Below are 19,851 nucleotides of genomic sequence, written 5' to 3'. Positions count from 1 at the left end.
AAGATGTCCCTTCCCCGCTCTCCATCACTCCTGCCCCGCGCTGAGGCCACGAAGGGTCCTGGATGGAGAACCCTGGAGCACCAGACCCCGTACCGACCAGGACAGGCTGAGCCTGGCCAGGAAGGGGCATCTCAGCTTGCAAGAGGACATCAGTAAATGAAAAAAAAAAGCTGCTGGTGGCCGGGGGCTGCCCTGGGAGGAGCAGGAGTCCCAGACGACCAGCAGCCGGAGGGTTAACGTGTGCACAGCAGCGGGAGGGACACCCTGGCAAGGTCTTGGCCCCTCTGCCCCAGCAGCAACCTGGTGTGGGTTTGATTTCTTTGTTTGCTTCTCTTCCCCCCACCACGTAGCTGTTTAATCAGAGCAGCAGCCGGCCAGCTAGTGTCTTCCTTGCATTTGCTAAATCGCAGTTCCCCCAACTGTGATTTTTGCAGATCCAGGGGAAATCTTTAATTGGCTGCTGCGCAGCCCCTGATGAAACAAGTGTTCCTGCCGCTTACAAAATAGCGCCAGCCTCGCCAAAAATATCCGCAGCCTGAAGGAGGGAGTTGCCAGGAAAAGAAAGAATCTGCTATTAAATATTTTGCTAATGGAATATTAGCGATAAACCTGGTGATTCTGCTTTCTGGCTCCCGCCTGCTTACGCTCCCGTGGCTGATGCCCGAAACCTCGGTGCTGGCCACTCGCTGACCGAGCCGAACGAGGAGGCGCAGGTTTCCACGCTGGAACCTTGCAGGGTGGCAGGCAGCTGCTCTGCGCCATGCTCTCCAGAAAGGCACAGGTCATCGGTATTGCGGTGACGCCGAGCAAGGTCCACGAGCTCTGGTGTCTCCCCATTCTCCAAACCCCGTGGGAGAGGTCTCGGGGGTTAACTGGGGACTGGGCTGGGCCGGCTTCCAGCGGGTAGGAAGGCAAGCGAGGAGCAAGTGCGGCAACACCGGGGAAAGCTGAGCAAACGTTCTTGCCGCTGAGAAAACACGAAGCTTCGCCTGCCCTGGTGCTTGCTCCGTGCTTTCTGCTGGCAGCTGGGCTCGGGGCTGCGGGGTAAGAGCCGCTTGCCCGCACCGTGCAGGTCGTTTATCAAAGGCACTTTTGGGGTGAGAGATGCATTTATTTCCATTATCTCGCGTGCTCGGCGACCTCCTGGCTGGAGCTGTGTTTTTTTTCTCCATCCCCAGAGCCTGAGGCACAACGTTGCTGCCGGCCAGCCCGTCACCCCTCCTCTGACGTGCCCCTAATGAGGGTGCTGCAGGCTTTGCGCCCGCTTTCCCCACGCCGTGGCACTCCCCGTGCGCTGCCCCGTGGCATCTTACCTGGCCCACTCCTTCAGGTCCTTCACAGAGAGCATCTTGCCCTTGCGCAGCTGCACGACAGCACTGACCCGCTGGCCCCACACCATGTCGGGAGGCCCGATGACGGCCACGTCTGCAGAGAGAGCAGAGGACGCGGCTTGAGAAACCCGAGCAATTCCCGGGGTCAGGAGCGGGGTAGGAGAGGGGCTCAGCACCGCTGGCAGGTGCCAGCAGCAGCGGCATGCGGGGAAGAGCAGCGCACGGAGGAAGATGCCGTGGGATGTTAGTACAGGGCAACACTGGGACGTTTGTGCTGACACGATTGCCAAGAACAGAGCTTTTCACCAAGGAAAAGGCAGGCAGCCCCACAGTTTGAGCAATTTAGAGTCAACAGGGAGGAATATGATGTACAGAGCAGTGCGGAGCCGGGGGCATCGCTTCCATCCCCTTGTGCAGGGTCACACGCAAGGGCAGGACAGATTTAATTACAGTCTCATTTCCAAAATCAGATGAGAGCTGCTGCTGACTTGGCACTCGGCCGCAGGCTTCACAGCTTCGGCCCCGGGAGACGAGTAACAGCAGGCTTTAAATGCAGCCTGCTCTTCGCTCGGACCCAGCCTCGCTAATGGGAAGGTTGGGAAAGAGCCTCCAGGCACGAGCCCTCGGGCAGCCTCGTGTCTGCAGCCGCTGAGCCGGGGCTGTTGCTAAAGCCGGGCTCCCACACATCGTCCCTTCTCGGCACGGCATGGCACAGCAGCCGGGGAAGAGCGGCGTACCTGTGATGTGCGGGTGCACGAGCAGATGACGCTCCACCTCCAGGGCACTGATTTTGAACCCCCCATTTTTGATGATGTCTACTGAGGTGCGGCCCTTGATCCAGTAAACACCGTCTTTGTACGCTGCCGTGTCTCCTGAAAAGCAAAGCGGGTTCCGTCAGAGGCCGTCCCTTTGCTTCTCCTCTGCCTTTCCCGACACGCGGATGTTGACGCTCGGGCGATGCCCCGGGCGGGCGCTGAGCCCGGCTCCCCGTGCTGACACCTGGGGAGAGCCACGCTCAGCGCGATGGCCACGAGCACCTCTGCAGAGATCCCAGGGACAGGCTGTCAGCCTTCCCCATGCGGCAGCCTGCTCCCGGGGTCACGCATTGCTTTTCTGTGGAGGGAAAGGGAGGAATAAGGCTATGCACCCAGAAGTCCTTTAATACGGAAGCAGTGAAAATAGGAGCCATGGCTGTAGGTGGACATGTTCCCCAGCGCACTCTCGATGGGCCACAAGACAAGCAGGCTCCAGCTCAGCCCCTTCCTTATCTTCCCAGCAATCGCCAGCCACAAAGACCTTGGCTGTCTCGTCCCGGTAGGACATGACTCCTCCTGGACCTCTGCCATCGCCGGGGCTGCTCAGCCCCCGTCGCACCATCCCCAGCCTCCTCTTCCTCCCACCCGCGTGCCAGCGATGAGACGCCCGCCTCCAGCAGCCTGCAAATGCCACGGCGGGTCTGTCCTAGCAGCTCCGGCATTGTGTGCGTGCCCCGACCGCGGCCACCAGCCCTGACCACGGCCACCACCAGCCCCTGCCATCCCCTGGAGCAGCCCTTGCCCTGGGCACTTCCAGCCATTAACGCCGCTGCTCGCGAGGGCGCCTTTCCCCCACGCCTGCGTGGCTACTATGACTAAAAAAAAAAAGGTGACATCGGGAAGACAAGAGTGTCCTAAGCTACATGTTGGATCCGACCTGTCCTTGCCGCAGGGGGAGAAGGCGTGTGGCAGGTGTGATCCGGTAATTAGCCGCTTGTGCCGAGGCTGGGAAGATTGAGGAGAGAGGTCATGTCAGCACAACCTGGCTAAACGCTTAACAAGCTGGTGTACTTTGATAGCTACTTAAGATGATTACTCACATCCTGCTAATAGAGCTTTTGCCAACCGGTGGGCGAGGGCGGGGGGGCTCGGGACCTCGCATTTCCATTTCAGAGCCTTGATGGCAGCACCGGGGGGCCCTTCGCTCTCCCCCCCGCATGTCAGCCTCCATCCTCTCCTTAATGATACGCGCTGCCATTGTGTCCACACACCCGGCCCACTCCCCGCTGCGGCTTCACTCGCAGACCTCATTTCGCTGCCGGCTGGAAAGCTCAAACGCGGAGATGAGACAGAGATTGGCAGCGGGGGAAAAAAAGCAGCTTCCAACAAAGCAGGGTGAACCGGCACCGCTGGGGCTGCAGGAGTTCCCATGCTCACTTGCCTTGCCCTCTGTCCAGGCGCATGTCCCAAATCTGGGGAATGAGGAGAGCCCGGGGTCCTGGACCCCAGCATCCCTGCGGCCGGGAGCCCGCTGAGCCAGGAGGACCTGCTAAACCTGGTTTGGGTGAAAGCTGTGCAAGGAGCATGTGGGCTCTGGTACCTGTCGAGACCTGGGGACTTTTTTGGGTGGCCCAGGGAAGAGCATCCCCACTGCAAGGACCACGTGGACCCCAGCCCTCTCCTTCGGAGACGAGGTCCCCTCTCCTCTGGGGGACTCGCAGAGTCCCCCAGCAGAGGTGAGCACACCCCACCGTTCATGCTGCTGAACCCCACCTCCTCCTCGCTCCCCTCCTCTCCAGTGCTCCTTCTGGCCCCCCCAGCGCGGCTCTGCAGCGCTCCCGGCACATTTCACAGCCCAGGTACGGTAGGTCACGTCCACCGGCTCCGCGGCTTTCCAAAACGCCGTTTCCAGCTCACCTCCGGCACGCCACGGAGTTTGCACGTGGCGTGTACAAAGGCAGCGGAACGCCCAGGGATTTATGGTGTCAAAGCAATGAAATATCAGAATCAGTTCTGAAGTTCGGGCTGCTCCCCAAAAGAGCCGTGTCCCCGCTCAGCTGGCACATGCCAAAATCCTGAGCAGCTCATCTTGCTCAGTTCAGCCAGGGAATGATTAATTGTTCCTGTATTTGCCTGCCTGCCTCTTGGCACTCTCCTGGATGTTGAAGGCTGTCTGGAATATTTTAAAGTTGTGGGAGAGTTTTAAACCCGGGCTCTCAGGGTGTTTGGCTGCTCGGGGTTGAAAGGAATTCATGACTGCTGTGATAAACTACCTTCTGCGCCCGGTATCACTGTGGCATGTGTGACTGACACAGGACTGGAGAGCGAACATTAATTAAAACATGGCACAGGGGGACGGGAGAGCCACGAGCTTTCGGCTGGGAGATCAGGAGCTGCTTATTCATACAGAGAAGACAGGGAGAGGAGAGGGAATTCAGACCTGGTTCAATGACACGCAGGTCCCATGTTGCTCTTCAGGACTTAAGCACACGAAAGCTGCCACATTTGCATTTTCCCCTGCTCTGTGATGGGGAGAACGGTCCCAGGGACAGCTCCAAGGGACGGTTGGGTCCATGAGACAGACCCGGGTGGGGGAAGGAGATTTCTCTGCACCAAGGTCTCCCACTGTGAAAGCTGAAGGGCTCTGCGCCTGCCCGGACGACTCGCTCCCCTTATCTCTCCTTACAATGAGCGAGGACTGAATTCACATCTCTGCGTGCCCTTGAGTCTGTCGGGGAGGTGTCAGCCACGGCTGATTTCTCCGGCGCCTGTTTGCAAAGCAAGCTGCCAGGGCAGAGCCTGTCACCGGGGCCTCGGCCCTGCCCCACTCCCGTCCCGCTGTGCACGGGCCCCGGCAGAGAGGGACACACAAAGCCCCAGCATCGCCTGGCCTCAGAGCCCACTTCCAGCGAGGGAAGCCTCTGCGCTTTGCTTGCGGCAGCGGGTTTTCAGGGCATGGCTGTACCATAAGGAAACACCCGAGCTGGCAGCAGCCTGAGCGCCCGGTGCCATGTGGAGTACCCGGCCCCACAAGCCGTGGGGCGATGTGGGTGCTGCGCTGGAGCCCGGCGCTGGAGCAGGCTCGTTAGGCTGGGTGCTGGAGCAGGGCTCATTAGGCTGGGTGCTGGAGCAGGGCTCGTTAGGCTGGGTGCTGGAGCTGGAGCAGGCTCATTAGGCTGGGTGCTGGAGCAGGCTCGTTAGGTTGGGTGCTGGAGCTGGAGCAGGGCTCGTTAGGCTGGGCGCTGGAGCAGGGCTCGTTAGGCTGGGTGCTGGAGCTGGAGCGGGCTTGTTAGGCTGGGCGCTGGAGCTGGAGTAGGGCTCGTTAGGCTGGGTGCTGGAGCAGGCTCGTTAGGCTGGGTGCTGGTGCAGAGCTTGTTAGGCTGGGTGCTGGAGCTGGAGCAGGGCTCGTTAGGCTGGGTGCTGGGCCCAGCTGGCTCAGCTGGGCGGCAGCTGGAGCCAGACTGGCTGATGCCTAGCCCACGTGAGCATCCCTGCATGGCCACCGCCAGCGTCCCTGCTCAGCCACTGCCAGCGTCTCTGCATGGCCATTGCCAACGTCCCTGCACGGCCACCGCCAGCATCCCTGCATGGCCAGTGTCCCTGCACGGCCACCACCAGCATCGCTGCTTGGCCACCGCCAGCATCCCTGCTTGGCCACTGCCAGCGTCCCTGCATGGCCATTGACAGCGTCCCTGCATGGCCACCACCAGCATCCCTGCTTGGCCACCACCAGCATCCCTGCATGGCCACCACCAGCGTCCCTGCACAGCCATCTTGGCTCTGGCAGGAGCACAGGCAGCGTCTGCCCACACCTGCCCGTGGAGACGTGCCCCACGCTCAGAGAAGTGCCACTGCCAAGTGCAAAATGTGCTTTTTGAAGGAGTCGCGCTCCCCAAGCTGTCGCCCTCCCAGATGTTCCCCACACAGTCGGGGACAGGAGGAAGAGTCATTTCAGATTGGGCAGGGAGAGGGAGGGGTCACCCCCGCTCCTTGCCGCTCACCTGCCATCCCCGTGCTCCCCACAAGCGCCGTCGCTGCTTCTCACATGGATCCCTCCAGCCCCATCAGCAGCACGGCACGGCGGGTGGTTAGCGTTATTACTGTAAGCTTCTGGGACGAGCTCTGTAATTTCCACCCTCCCCAGTCTCTTTCTTTCTTGTTTCCTCTCTCCCATAAGCCGAGCATCAGGGTCTTGCTGTCACTTCCCGCGCTGACAGGACGGAGCACGCTCCGGGGGACCGCCGTCCGCCGAGGACAGCCACATTACCCTCTGCCCTGCGCCATCTGCTACCAGCCGAGCACATCAAGTCGGCGTGTGCGCCGGCACATCCAGCGCAGCAAAGCCAGCCGGGATTTCCTGGGCCAGTGAGACGAGTTAAAAGGATGCTGTCGTTTGCTTAATGACTCTCCCCCAGTGCGCTGCCGTTCAACAGCGCTAAGAGCGTCACTTCCAAAGCTGGCACCGTGCCGAGGGCCCGTGGCAAGGGTTGTGCCCTCCTCCCCGGGGCTCCCAACATGGGTCCCTGTGCCCAGTGGTGCACGAGCCCCCCCAGCCCCTGCAGGTAGCCCTGCTGCCGGCATTGCGCTCCATCCACCCCGGCTGTCCCGGCTTTTTCTGCTCCGTTACACAGGCCACCACCTCCACGGGCTGCAGACCACGGTGTTCCTCGCTCGCCCAGCATCATCGCTGGCACGGGTGAGTGGGTGGGAGGAAGAGGAGGCTGGGGACGATGCGATGGGGGTTTTGCCAGCGTGGGTACCTCCTCCCCAGCTGGCAGGGGCAACAGAGGCGACGGGGCGGGATTCTGAACAGGGAACAGAACTCTCCCCCTGTGAGACAACACCACTTTCCAAAATATGTTTCTGCTGACCCGCCTTTCCCAGTGGCCGTGCCCGCGGCTCCCGGATGCTCCCAGGGAGCAGCCGGTGCATCAGCGCAGGGACAGAGGGGATGCTGTGGAAGCGGCTCACCAAACAGCGGGTTCAGTACGTGTGTGCTCCTGCTCCCGAACCACCATCTCATCTCGTGTGAAGCGGGGACAGCTGCCCTTGCTGTCGCCTGGCCATGTCTCCTCTCTGTGCAAGCCTTCAAATGCCTCAGGGCTCCCATGTGCCCAGCCTGGCCAGGAGCCCCAGGGCTGCTGCGGCCGGAGAGGAGCCCAGCCAGCCTGGAGAGACGCCTCGCCCTCCCGCTACACCAACCTCGCGCCCGTTCAGCCTCCGGAGCTGCCCGGTGCTACTCTGCTTTCGGGAGGACTGACGTGAGCTGGCAGCAGTGAGGCAATCCCAGCTTGGGAATGGTGAACCCCAATCGCAGCCCATCACCTCTCCATCCTCGCTCCCAAAACCTGTCCTTTCCTCCTCCCTCCGGCGCAGGGATTGCCCCGGCAGCACGCAACAGCAGGGTCAGGCCAGCCGTGCCCGTGCTCGGATGCTTCCCGCAGCACGCAGCCAGAAGCAGTCTTTCCTCACAGCCAGCTGCGCAGGGAAGGGGATTTTTGGCTGATGAGAAGATTACGGTCTCTGACACCACATCTCCGCCTCTGCTTGCCCGGGCCACCTCCGACCGGGCTCCTTTCATCAGACAAAGCAGCCAGCGGCAGAAGCCTCCGTCGCACGTGGCTCAGCGCCGGTGCTGCGGCGCAGCTGATGCTGGCGAGGCCACGGGATTATTGTTTCCCTGACAGCAGCCGTCACCGCTATCTTTGGATTTGTTTCAAGATGCTCAGTGGGCATCTGTTCTGCGAAATGTTAAAGGCTCTGCTGAGCTGCATACTGAACAGGTCCTGCGCTGGTTGAGCTGGGGGTGGGCTGCACTTTGCTGGAGTTTCAGGCAATTTTTTATATATATATATATATAAAAATATATATAATCATAGAATCATAGAACAGTTTGGGTTGGAAGGGATCTTAAAGATCGTGTAGTTCCAACCCCCTGCCATGGGCAGGGACACCTTCCACTAGATCAGGTTGCTCAAAGCCTCATCCAACCTGGCCTGTTATATATATGTATATATATATCAAATATACACAAAAACCAGGCGGCAGGCTGGCTCAAGCAGCACGGCTCCAAGCAGCGAGGGGGGATGTGGCCAGGCCAGGCCTCCCCATGAAGCTGCCAAGGGCTGCCCGTCCAGCACCCTAAAGCAAGCTGTGGGCATCTCCACCAGCCTGCGGGCTCGGCGGGTGCCACGCCAACGCCGAGCCACGGCTCGGCCTGCGGAGACCGCAGGCTGGCACAAACCATGCCATGAACCGTCAGGCGCTGAGTGAAAGGCATAGAAGACCTCTTCCAGATCACCTTTGGTTTTAAAATGAGGCTTTTTGGTAAGATCTGTTTAGAGGGAAGGGTTGTCTTTAGACAGAATCATAGAATCATGGAATCGTTTAGGTTGGAAAAGACCTTTAGGATCATCCAGTCCAACCATTAACCTACACTACCAAGGCCACCACTAAACCAGTTAAGGGGAGAGGAATAATTTCGTGTTTCCTGGCTTGGTGGCTGGATTATTTTTTAATGAAAGTAAAACTAGGGATCATTAAGGTTGGGAAGGATCTCTAAGATCATCAGTCCAGCCATCAACCCAACACCCCCATGCCCACTAAACCATGTCCCCAAGTGCCACCTCTGCCCGTTTTTTGAACGCCTCCAGGGATGGGGACTCCCCCATCTCTCTGGGCAGCCTGTTCCAGTGCTTGGCCACCCTTTCCGTGAAGAAATTTCTCCCAATATCCAATCTAAACCTCCCCTGGCGCAGCTTGAGGCCATTTCCTCTCATCCTATCGCTTGTTCCTTGGGAGAAGATGCCCCCTCCCTGTCCCCTCCTGTCAGGCAGTTGTAGAGAGCGATCAGGTCTCCCCTCAGCCTCCTCTTCTCCAGGCTGAACACCCCCAGCTCCCTCAGCCGCTCCCCACCAGCCCTGTGCTCCAGACCCTGCCCCAGCTCCGCTGCCCTTCTCTGGACACGCTCCAGCACCCCAATGTCCTTCTTGTGCTGAGGGGCCCAAAACTGGGCACAGCATTCCAGGTGCGGCCTCACCAGCGCCGAGCACAGGGGCCGATCCCTGCCCTGCTCCCGCTGGCCGTGCTATCCCTGATATTCCTGATAGTCACTTGGCAATGGCCGCTGGACCGCAGACGCATGCCTTGCCCAAATGAACTCTAAGAAGCAGACACGCTGCAATGGAGACCCTATTTCCAAACTCAAACCCCAGAGATTTCGGCAACGAGGTTCTTCAAGTTGCGAAATACTTGTTGCAAAGATGAAAGGACCCTTGTGATTCTGCCACTACAGCCTTTAGCTTGTGCCCTTCCTTCGCAGAGCGGAGAGATCTCCCAGTGACCAACACGGTGCCTGAGCCGCTTTCCCAGGACGCGCTGAACAAGAGGCTCTTTGCTCCCGAGAGCAGAGCTACAGGAGCAAACCCTCCCTGGAGCTCCTGTGCCAACACCCCAGCCCCCAGGTCAGCTTGCTCCTGGCAAACCCTCCAACGTTTCGACATCAAAGGTGTCATGTGCAAACACTTGAGCCAACTATTGACCAAGAGAACACTTTGGCTGGAGAAATGAAATGCTGAGCAGCTTGGAGAAGCTCTGAGAGAGCAGAAGTGCACAGGAGAAAAATGAGACTTTCCAGGTAAATCACGAGGAACGGTGACTTCGGCCCAGTCTAGATGCAGAGCTGAGACTGTTTCAGGATCTGCTGGAAAAACCCAACGAACAGGGATAGCGTTGCCCTCGTAATGGGTCTGGCCCACCGGGCTTCATTAAGCAAAGATCTCGGCTCTGCAAACGGGTGCTGAGGAGAGGCAGGACAGCACAGGCACCCAGGGACATGCGCTGCAAAGTTTGCAAACCAAAGCCACGCAGTCTACCAACGCCACAAACAGAGCCTGGCCCGGGAGCGTCTGTCCGAGCGGATTTTGCTGTTTGCAGCTGCAATATGAAAGACTCGCTCAGCACCTCCCTGGGCAGGATTGAAGCTGGGCAGATCCGGCACTGGTAATGCTTGGCACGGCAGCATTCGTGCACGTCAGCAGTGGGGGAAAAGCAGCAAGAGATGGGATGGGAAAAGCAGGAAGGGATGCCAGTGCCCTGGACTTGAGTCCAGCCTCAAGCACAGCCTTTCCCTGGGTCCTGCTCCGGCACTGGCAGCGTGGCGAGGACAGCCTGGGCTCAGGCCAGCTCCAGCTTCATGGGGGCACTTGCAAAAACTGAAGCTAGAAGCGGAGAGTGTATGAATGCTTTGCTGGAAGCACACGGGAGGCATCGGAAGAAGCATCCTGCACAGCTGTGGTGTCAGAGGAGAAAGCCTCAGCCCTGCTTTGTGTATTATCAAGCCTAGTCCAGCGTGAGGACGTGGCCCCTGAGGGACAGGAGAACTGGGACGCTCATGACTCTGTCTCCCCAGGGCATCCCCTGGCAGAAGGGTCTGCAAACGTCCCTGCCATTCTTGTTCACAATTACATGGTGCTTTTGCAGACCACGCGCGGCACAGCAGAAAATACCAGGAAACAGCAAACCATCCCTTTGGAAGGGAATCTATTTCATTGAGAAGAAAAAAGTGGATTATTTTTACCCCCCTGCCATGGTGGCAGCTAATGCCCTCACGGGGAGCTCCAGAGTCTTGATCAGATGCTGCAAAACATCCCCCTGCGTGGGGCACAGCCCTCGCCCCGCGTAAATGGTGCTCTGGGGCATGGCTGGGCTCGGAGTGCTGCCGTCATCCACCCCACGGTACTGGCTAAGTGATTTGCTCCTGGTGGAAAGTGCTTGCTGACCCAGCAGGCTGGAGCTGCTCGTTTCGCATTTTCCTGGCTGCCGGAGTGGTTTTTCCAAGTTTCAGAAGTGCCTGCGGAAAAACGTGAAGGTGAGGAGCCGAGGGAGGCCAGCCGGGTCTCCGGGGCCGTAGTGGCGTGGGGGATGCTGGTGGGCTCTTCCCTGCCAGCAGCAGAATGTGGTTTGAGCACGTCCTAATTAGACCTTTGGCTATGAAGGAAGCATTCCAGATTTTGCAAACTAAGTCTCGGCTTTCGAATGCTTCATGCAGAGCACAGCCCAGCACTTCCTCAGAGAGCCGCGGGAGCGCGGGGATGTCTGGCAGCCACTTTTCCAGGAGACACTGACCCGCAGGGACACAGAAGACACCCGTATGGCTGCTCCTTTGGGGACAGCCCCCGTGCTGCCCATCAGGGCAGGATGGCAGGGGACAGCCGGCAGACCTCCCTCAGACCCCACAGTGTGCCCTGGAGGGTCTCTGTTGACAGCCCAGCCTGGATGGTCCTCAAGAATGCATTTTGATGGGTCACGCTCCCCTGCCGCAGCACGGATCCCGGCCCGTGGCCGTGCCCCCAGCCCGGCTCAGGACCAGCCCTGCTGTTGTAGGGGCTGGACCAGCCCCATAACCACTGTGAGAAATTTCTTAAAGTCCTTTCTTAAAGGTCTTTTCCAACCTAGATGATTCTATGATTCTATTAGGACAAGAGGAAATGGGCTTAAGCTGCGCCAGGGGAGGTTTAGACTGGAAATTAGGAAAAATTTCTTTACGGAAAGGGTGGTCAGGCATTGGAACAGGCTGCCCAGAGAGGTGGTGGAGTCACCATCCCTGGAGGCGTTTAAAAAACGGGTAGATGTGGCACTTTGGGATATGGTTTAGTCTGGTCTACCCTTGATTAGTCTAGAGTGGGCTTGGTAGTGTAGGTTAATGGTTGGACTGGATGATCTTAAAGGTCTTTTCCAACCTAGATGATTCTATGATTCTATGATTCTATGATTCTAAATCAGCACCAGCCGCTCCAGCTACACCGAGCTGAAAAACAACCCCAAGCCAGCCCTGTTCCCTCTGATGGGCGGCTGCTGATGGGCTGTCGGGGGGTGTCGGGGGGAGCGGGGTGCTGCTCCGCACCCAAACTCCGAGCCCAGGCTCCCCCTGCTCTACCAGCACGGCTGCTCCCAGCTCCGTGCCACCGGCTGCAGCGAGCTCCCGGTGCTGCTGCTGCGATGTTGTCGATGCTCCGCTCCTGCCGGCTCGACACCTGCTCTTTTGGGAGCCTTTACGCTTTTTTTTTTATTTGTTCCCAAACACCAGGAGGAATCCCCTGCTGTCAGCTGCTCTCCTGGCACAACGATCCCTCATTTCCACGGATATGAGATGTAGCAAGGCGCTCACCCTCCTGCATTCCTCTGCGCTGCCGGTACCTGGAGAATTGCCCCTGTGAGCGTGTCGGGGGGACCGGCAGGCTCCCAGCTGGCAGACCCCCGGGAAGCTTGCAGGGAGGCAGTCGGAATAATCAGTCTTTGCCCTTCTCCGGTGCCTTTCCGCTGAGGATCTCAAAGCACACTGATCCGGAGGCTAATTAGGCAGAAATGGGAACAGCTGGCAGGACAGCGGAGGGATGCGAAGCGGCGTCCCTCGCTGCTCACACTGCAGAGGTTGTGCATCCATCTCTGCTCTACCCTGGGATTAACTCTTACCTGTTTCCCGCTTCCCTAAAATGGTTGTTGATGCTCCTGGTCCATCCCAGGCTGAGGCAGAGCTCACTCTCTGGCAAGGAGACACACATTGGTGATTAAGATGATGATTTATTTTCCAGGCAGGATTGGTCCAACAGTCTGGGCAGGCGGTGAAAAGCCTGAGCCCCGATGCTGATACTCTCACCAGTTTGGAGAGCAGAGCAAAAATCCGGGGGCTCAAACCCCCTTCACCCAAACGGGGCTTTGCAGGAGCGGGTCTCAGTCCCCGGGCCAGATTTCACCAGCACGCACAGCAGAACGGGGGCACACAGGGGCCTAGCCGAGGCTTGCGATGGCCACCCTGCCCACTCAGTTGTGATGGCCAACCTGCCCACTCAGTTGTGATCGCCAACCTGCCCACTCAAGGTTTTGATGGCCACCCTGCCCACTCAGTTGTGATGGCCATCCTGCCCACTCAAGGCTTTGATGGCCAACCTGCCCACTCAATTGTGATGGCCATCCTGCTCACTCAAGGTTTTGATGGCCACCCTGCCCACTCAGTTGTGATGGCCAACCTGCCCACTCAAGGCTTTGATGGCCACCCTGCCCACTCAATTGTGATGGCCATCCTGCCCACTCAGCTTTGATGGCCACCCTGCCCACTCAGTTGTGATGGCCAACCTGCCCACTCAAGGTTTTGATGGACACCCTGCCTACTCAGTTGTGATTGCCAACCTGCCCACTCAAGGTTTTGGTGGCCAACCTGCCCACTCAATTGTGATGGCCATCCTGCCCACTCAGCTTTGATGGCCAACCTGCCCACTCAATTGGAATGACCACCCTGCCCACTCAATTGCGATGGCCATCCTGCCCACTCAAGGTTTTGATGGACACCCTGCCCTCTCAAAGGCAGCTGTGGGACCACAGCCGGCAGGCACGTCCTCCTGCCTTTGGGCACAGCTTTTCTGGAGAAGCCGGGCAGGATCAGGTTCCTGCCTGCAGGTGAGGTCCATCCCGGGCTGTTACACACAGCGCAGCGGCAGACTGCAGAAATGCTCCTTCCGGCTCTGACCACCAAGCTTTCGGCTTCGGGTGCATCCTGCAGTAACGAACTCCACGTACCCATCACACCTCACATGGACGAGCACTTCTTTTCATGGGTTTCAAGCTTCCTTGCTCTTTCCAGGGCAGTTCAGTGTCTCACCGGTCTCCCATATCCATGCAAGCTATTTTTTTGTAGGTAACACAGACACAGTGGGACCGGGAAGCTGCAGAGCGCAGCATGGCAGCGACACTCCTGCAGCCGTTCTGCCCACGGCCAGGGAGAGGAATGGTTTTCCAAGCTCCCCGCGCAGCTCCCAACCCCAGCGCTCAAAGCAACGTTTTCTTCCCACTGCCAGAGGTTCCTGTGCTTGACAAAAGCCGCGGGAGGAGGCGTGGGGTGGACAAATGATTAGAAGGCGAGCGCTAAAGGACGTCTGTAGGAATTAGGCAAGCTGTCCTCTCTGCGGCCAAGTGCCCACCTTGATGGGCAGAGGGACGGGAGGCTCTGCGATACGTCTCTGTTATGGACATAAACCCTTCCCTCCCCCCACACAATGAAAACTGCATCAATAGATCCCCCATCTGCTCACATACATCACACACTTCACTCCAGTTTATTAGCTGGAATAAATCATAAATATTTCATTATACATCAACGACGCTCGACTCCGGGAAGGCGCAATCCATCACCTCGACACTCCTTGCGACCTGCCGCCATGCAATAAGCTTTCCAGTCTATTAAACAAGATTGATACAGTGTGCTAGGATGGACTAGGGGAATTTATTATGGAGCGCTGGGAGAGGGAGGGCACCGAACGCCTGGTGCCACACGGGCAAACTGGAGCTGCTCCCATTAGCCCCTTGGACCAGGCAACCCTACCAGAAAGCTCTGGAGCAGTGAGCGGCTGAGTCTCCCCCTGAGCACGGTGCGAGGTGAGAAGATGCTGTGGCTGAACCCCGGGGTGCCCAGGTGCGGGTGCAGGACCCCCAGGTCCTGTGCAAGGAAGGGCTGGACCGCACGGATGGATTGGCAGAGCTCCAGCAGAAAGCTCCCACCTCTGCCCTGCTCAGCATCCCCACACTCATCGGCACAGAGAGGACAGCCCGGCGCTGCTGTGGCTGCACGAGAGCCGTAGCTGTTCCGCGCTGGTGAACAGGTTCCTCAGTGCCGTGAGAGCTGCGTGTGCCCAGAAATACTTACTGTAGCGTTTTGCTACTCTTTGAAGCTCCAGGATCATTTTAATCACAGAACAGAATCATTGAATCGTTTAGGTTGGAAAAGACCTTTAAGATCATCCAGTCCAACCATTAACCTAACACTACCAAGTCCACCACTAAACCAATTAAGGGGAGAGTCATAATTAATTTCATGTTTCCTGGCTTGGTGGCTGGATTATTTTTTAATGAAAGTAAAACTGGGAATCATTAAGGTTGGAAAGGATCTCTAAGACCATCAGTCCACCCATCAACCCAACACCCCCATGCTCACTAAACCATGTCCCCAAGTGCCACCTCTGCCTGTTTTTTGAACACCTCCAGGGATGGGGACTCCACCATCCTGGCTCCACTCCACTGCCAGAAAGCCCAGCGCCAGCCCAGCAGAAGCATGCTTCCTCCGACGGGGACCTTGCAGACGGTTGCAGATCAGCCCCCAGCTCAGGAATCCAACCTCACCCATCCAAGAGAGACCTCGTCTCTCCAAGCCACATCTCCCTTTAGGAGCAACAGCAGCATTGCTGTCAGTAACTCTCTGGCTGAATAGCGGGCGTGCAACCGGCCGATGAGTTACCAACGCCCGATGGAAGCTCAGCAAGATGCTAACCGGGCACACGGTAATCCGGAGCCCCTCCGCAGCGTGCCACGCTGCTGGGATTGATTAGAAGCAGCCTTGTTCCTGAAGGGGATTGACACAGCCTCGGCAACGATGATGTATGTGTACATATCTATTTAATGAAATGCTAAATGACAGGCGAAATAACAGAAGCAACTTTAACTTGATTTATTGCATGGAAATACATAATGTTTGTCACTGCTGTCAGCCATCTTGGCTAAGAACAGAGGTTACGAGCTCAAATTGTAGCTAATTAACAGTAATTAGCGCTTCTGAAATTCTGGATTTTGGCTCCTCCGCGGAGGCCGGTTGCGTAGCGGCGCCTGTCGCAGCTCACAGGTCGCTTGCCTAAGGCTCGTTACCTCTCCCCGCTCACCCCCCATCCAGCCCAGCACTTCAGCTCACACGTTCTCTGAAACCAGGCTGCCTTCCCAGGGCTTGCTCCGTTCCTCCTCTGCTCCTCCGCTGCTGCTTCACGTCCCCGACCGCTTCAGCAGGGAATCGCGGCAGGAAAACCCTGGGCTCCTCTGGCAGCCTCCCGGCATCAAAGTTAACCAGAGCCAACCCCTGACCCTGCCCTCCCCGTCCTCCCCACAGCTTCTTGGATCCTCTTTTGAGTTCCAAGGGGACCCAAAAAAGTTCCTGTTAATCCTGATCCAGGGTGTAAAGTTGGAATCTTGAACCTCTGCTTTTGCACACCTTTTCCACCCTGCGCAGACCACGATGGTGAGCCCTGCTGAGCTCCCAAAGACCGGCTTGCTGCTGCCTCCAGAGCCTGTCACAGCAGCGGAGCGGCTCTTCGGGGCTGCTCAAGTCCATCTACCCTCACCTGGTCGCTTGGACCAGCAAAATGCCTTCCCTGAGCTCACGAAAGACAACGACCAAAACTAAATGGGCTGCTTCTGCAGGGGCATGGGGCTGCTGCAAGGCACCGCTCCCGTTGCGGTGTACCGAGGGTTTGGTGTGCACCGCAATCATTAATAAAGCATCAAAGGCTCCTGAGGGGGGAGTTTGAAACTTCTTCAAAACACACATGCATATTAATAATGCACCAATTATTCATGAGGAAACCATCTCCCCTCCCCGGCAGCTTCCAGGGCTCCTATTTGCTCGGGTGCTGCCTGGGTGCAGTGCAAAAGCTTCCCAGCGACCCAGCCCTGCCGCTGGCACCAGCTCTCCGCCGGGAGAAGTCCCGGCACCGCGCTTCTCGAAGCAGCAGCTATCCTGGCAGCGGCAGCCCCGGCACAGCGCCTCAACGCTCTCGCTGGCAGCAGCCCTACCTATCTGCTACCCGTCTTGCTGCCAACAGCTCCGTGGAGCCAGGGAGCGGAAGAGAGGAGAGCGGCTCAGCAGCTGCAGCCCAGAGACGTGCCAGTGGTTGCGAGCAGGCAGGTCAGCTCGGAGACGAGCCGGCTGCTCTCCTCGCAGGTCCCGTCGACTGGTGCATGGTGTCAGGGACCCTGGTGAGCCCCCGGTGCTGATGTTCTGCAGGGGGGTGATGGGTCTCCGAGCAAACCCCAGCCTAGAGCCTCCTCAAGGTCCTTTGCTTCAACCCCCTGGAAGGGAAGAGCCCTTCACCCTCTGGTCAGATGGAGGAGCTGCCCCGAGGGGTCTGGATGAGGACTTTTGTTCTCCAGACACAAGCTGTGCAGCCACCGAGCTCAGCCCAGCACGGGGAGGTTTGCTGTTGCCTTTACTGCAAACTGCCGGGCGGTGGTGGGAGCCCAGGACGGAGGTGAGGACATCCAAAGACACCGATGCACCCAGGACGATACTGGTTGCTCCCCGCCCCAAAACAATATCTGAGAGTAAGAGGTGGCTGTCACGCTTTGCGGGCCACCGTCCACTGAGGCAGAGCAAGATTTCGACGCCGTTACAGATTTCTACCTGCATGAAATCTGGAGGTAATTTAATGGCTCACGAGAAAGGAAATAAATCTATTAGAACGGAATCGCTGTTTGTTTACGTATCTTGCCATGAACATCACCACGAGCAGCAGCAGCAGCAGGTGTATGTGCAAGCACCATTTATTTACATAATAAAATTGCCAAGTAGATTTGTAGCTCAGGGGCATCCTTGCCTCTCCGTGCGCCTGCCTAACTCCCATTAGCACTAATGGCAGGCGCTGTGTGCTCAGCAAGCGGGGAACAGACCCTCCGACTGCCCTAATGGCTGGTACTAAGAGATGTAGGGATGCAGATGTCTCGATGTGCCGGTTCCTCTCCCCCCGACTTGGTCCAGGAATGGGAATTGCATCGCAGCTTCAAGCTGCGTTGCAGTCCTCCCCATCTGCAAGAGCCGTCAGGTCTGCTGCGAGCTGCCTGCTCCTGGGAGAGAGGGGGTTAAGCAACTGACTCCCCACTCTCAAAACTTCTCCAGAGACCCCTGGAGCACCCAGCACAAGGGAAAAAGAAAAGCTGAAAAAAAAAGAAAAAACCCAAAACCCCAGCCTGGAATGAATTCCTGTCATGCTCTGCAACGGGGAAGTTTGTTTGTATTCCACAGGCAACAGCGCTGAGCCTGCTGTCAGAGCCATGCTGGGAGAAAGGGCAAAACCCTGCCGAGATGAAAGAATGTGAAGCACTGGTACAGCCTCCCCTGGCATTTACACCTGGGGGAAAAAAAAAAAAAAAAATCACTCAAGGGCATCTCACAAAGAGCTGTGCTAATAAGGCACTCCTCTCCACGCTGCGTGGCTGCGCGGGTGGAGCAGGAGATGGAGCGGTGCCGGGAACGCTGGCAGCATCTCCAGGTACCCGGGAGGTGAAAGCTGTGGATAAGACAAGTCTGATTGCAACCCAGCAATCCCGAGCTGCGCTCTCCCCCACTCCGCTTCCAGCTAGGGGACAGGGGAAGTCGGGGACTTGCTGCTGGACAGACGAGGTGTGCAGCTACCCCTGTCTCGGCTGATAAATCAGCGACACCTTCCCCTCACAGCTGTATTTTTTAAAGGCCCCTCGAGTTTTTTGCACCTCTCGGGCAGCGGGGTGAGAAGCCAGGATGATGCTCGCTGACCCCGTGCTGTACCCTCAGGGCTTGCCTGCACATCCTACGTCCTTCGCCATCCTGAAACCTGTTCCGTGCAAATCGCCCCGTCCGTGCTCTGCTCTACAGCCCCGACCCGACCGCTGCGAGCGGGCTCGTGCCACCACACAGACCTGGCTCTGCTCACAAGAGGACTCTTCTCCTGGGGCACCTGGCTCGATCAGAGCGCTCTGCCTAGCACAGGAGGGAAGGCAAGGCAGTGTTTAGGCAGGGGCAGATTAACCTCTTGTGACGTTTAGTCCTGCCGCACCGTGCCTTCACACAGGATTCACCCCAGGGTGCATCTTCTGGTCGCTCTGGTTTTAAAGAACTGATGTTCCAAAGAGAAAAAAGCACAGAAGACTACAGGACAGGAAAGATGTAGGTTATTTTCAGCCCAATTGGCATGAAAATAGGCCATAACCCCAGCCACGGGACTGCACCGGTGAAGTTGCGGTGGACCTACGAGGTGGGCTCTTGGTTGCGTACCAAATTCTGGAGCCTTGGGTTCTGCGCACAAAGCCGAGGCTGAGAGATCCCGCAGCAGGAGCATTCCTGATTGGGATGGGCAGGAGATGGGCGCAGAACACACACACGCATCCAGTGGCTTCCTTCTTTGTGAACTGCGAAGCTCACCCCATCCTCAGCACCATTTCATGGTCCTTCACAGACACAGAGGGTTCTAGGTGAACGCAAAGGCCTGGTTTAAGGCTGGCAGTGGTGTTGGCAGCGCCCTAAAACCCACAGATGAACAGAGCTAGCAGCTTCAGCTTCATCTGCAGACATGAGCTTGGAAAGCATCATCCACCACATCCCCTCCAAACCCTCTCCCAGCCCTGTGAGATGGGCTTCCCAGCACGCCCAAATGGCCAGCAGGTTTGGGCTAGCAGATACAAAGGCCATACATACATCTCCACACTATTGTTTCAGGGCTTCGGGGATTGCCGCATATGGTCCCCGCTCCAGCCTTGGCTTGGGTTGGCGTTAGGCAATGCCAGCAGACAAAGTCCTGGGCACCAGCTTTCAGCCGGGAGAGGACAGCACCAAATGGATGAACAGAAACCCAGACCTCGGCAGAGTCTGGCAGCACCCCGGCTCCTGCCTGCCCTTGGCAGAGGTGCTGCACCTCATTTCTGGGTACGCTCTGCACATGTAGCTCAGCACGGCCAAGAGCCTCTCCAACCCTTCAGCACTTTGCAGACCTGAAGGACACGCAGCAGACGAAGCCTCCCCAACCCAGGCAAGCTGCACAGCCTGCTCCAAGGGTGCCACGCTCCCCTAATGGGAAACAGCAGATAAACCAGCCGAACCTTTGAACGTTTCTGCAAGCCAGGCAGCCAAGACTTTGTAGGTTCACTCATCATTAGCAGGAACTCATGGGTGACTGATATGACACAAGTAGGCTGGGCAGAGG

The 19,851-nt window shown here is 57.8% G+C and overlaps 1 protein-coding gene across 1 annotated transcript in view; it reads right to left on the bottom strand.

Annotated features, from left to right (window-relative positions):
- The window catches only part of ACSF3 (acyl-CoA synthetase family member 3), a 70,578-nt gene that overhangs the window by 2,100 nt on the left and 48,627 nt on the right, over nucleotides 1-19,851 (bottom strand). The window contains 2 exon segments of the mRNA XM_075715270.1: nucleotides 1,314-1,425; nucleotides 2,069-2,203. Of these exon segments, the coding sequence (XP_075571385.1) occupies nucleotides 1,314-1,425; nucleotides 2,069-2,203 (247 nt within the window).

The sequence above is a fragment of the Pelecanus crispus genome, chromosome 8, assembly GCF_030463565.1.
Source record: "Pelecanus crispus isolate bPelCri1 chromosome 8, bPelCri1.pri, whole genome shotgun sequence".
NCBI classification, from domain to species: domain Eukaryota; kingdom Metazoa; phylum Chordata; class Aves; order Pelecaniformes; family Pelecanidae; genus Pelecanus; species Pelecanus crispus.
The sequence above is the reverse complement of the archived record's forward strand: the minus strand, read 5'-3'. Positions and strand labels throughout refer to the sequence as shown.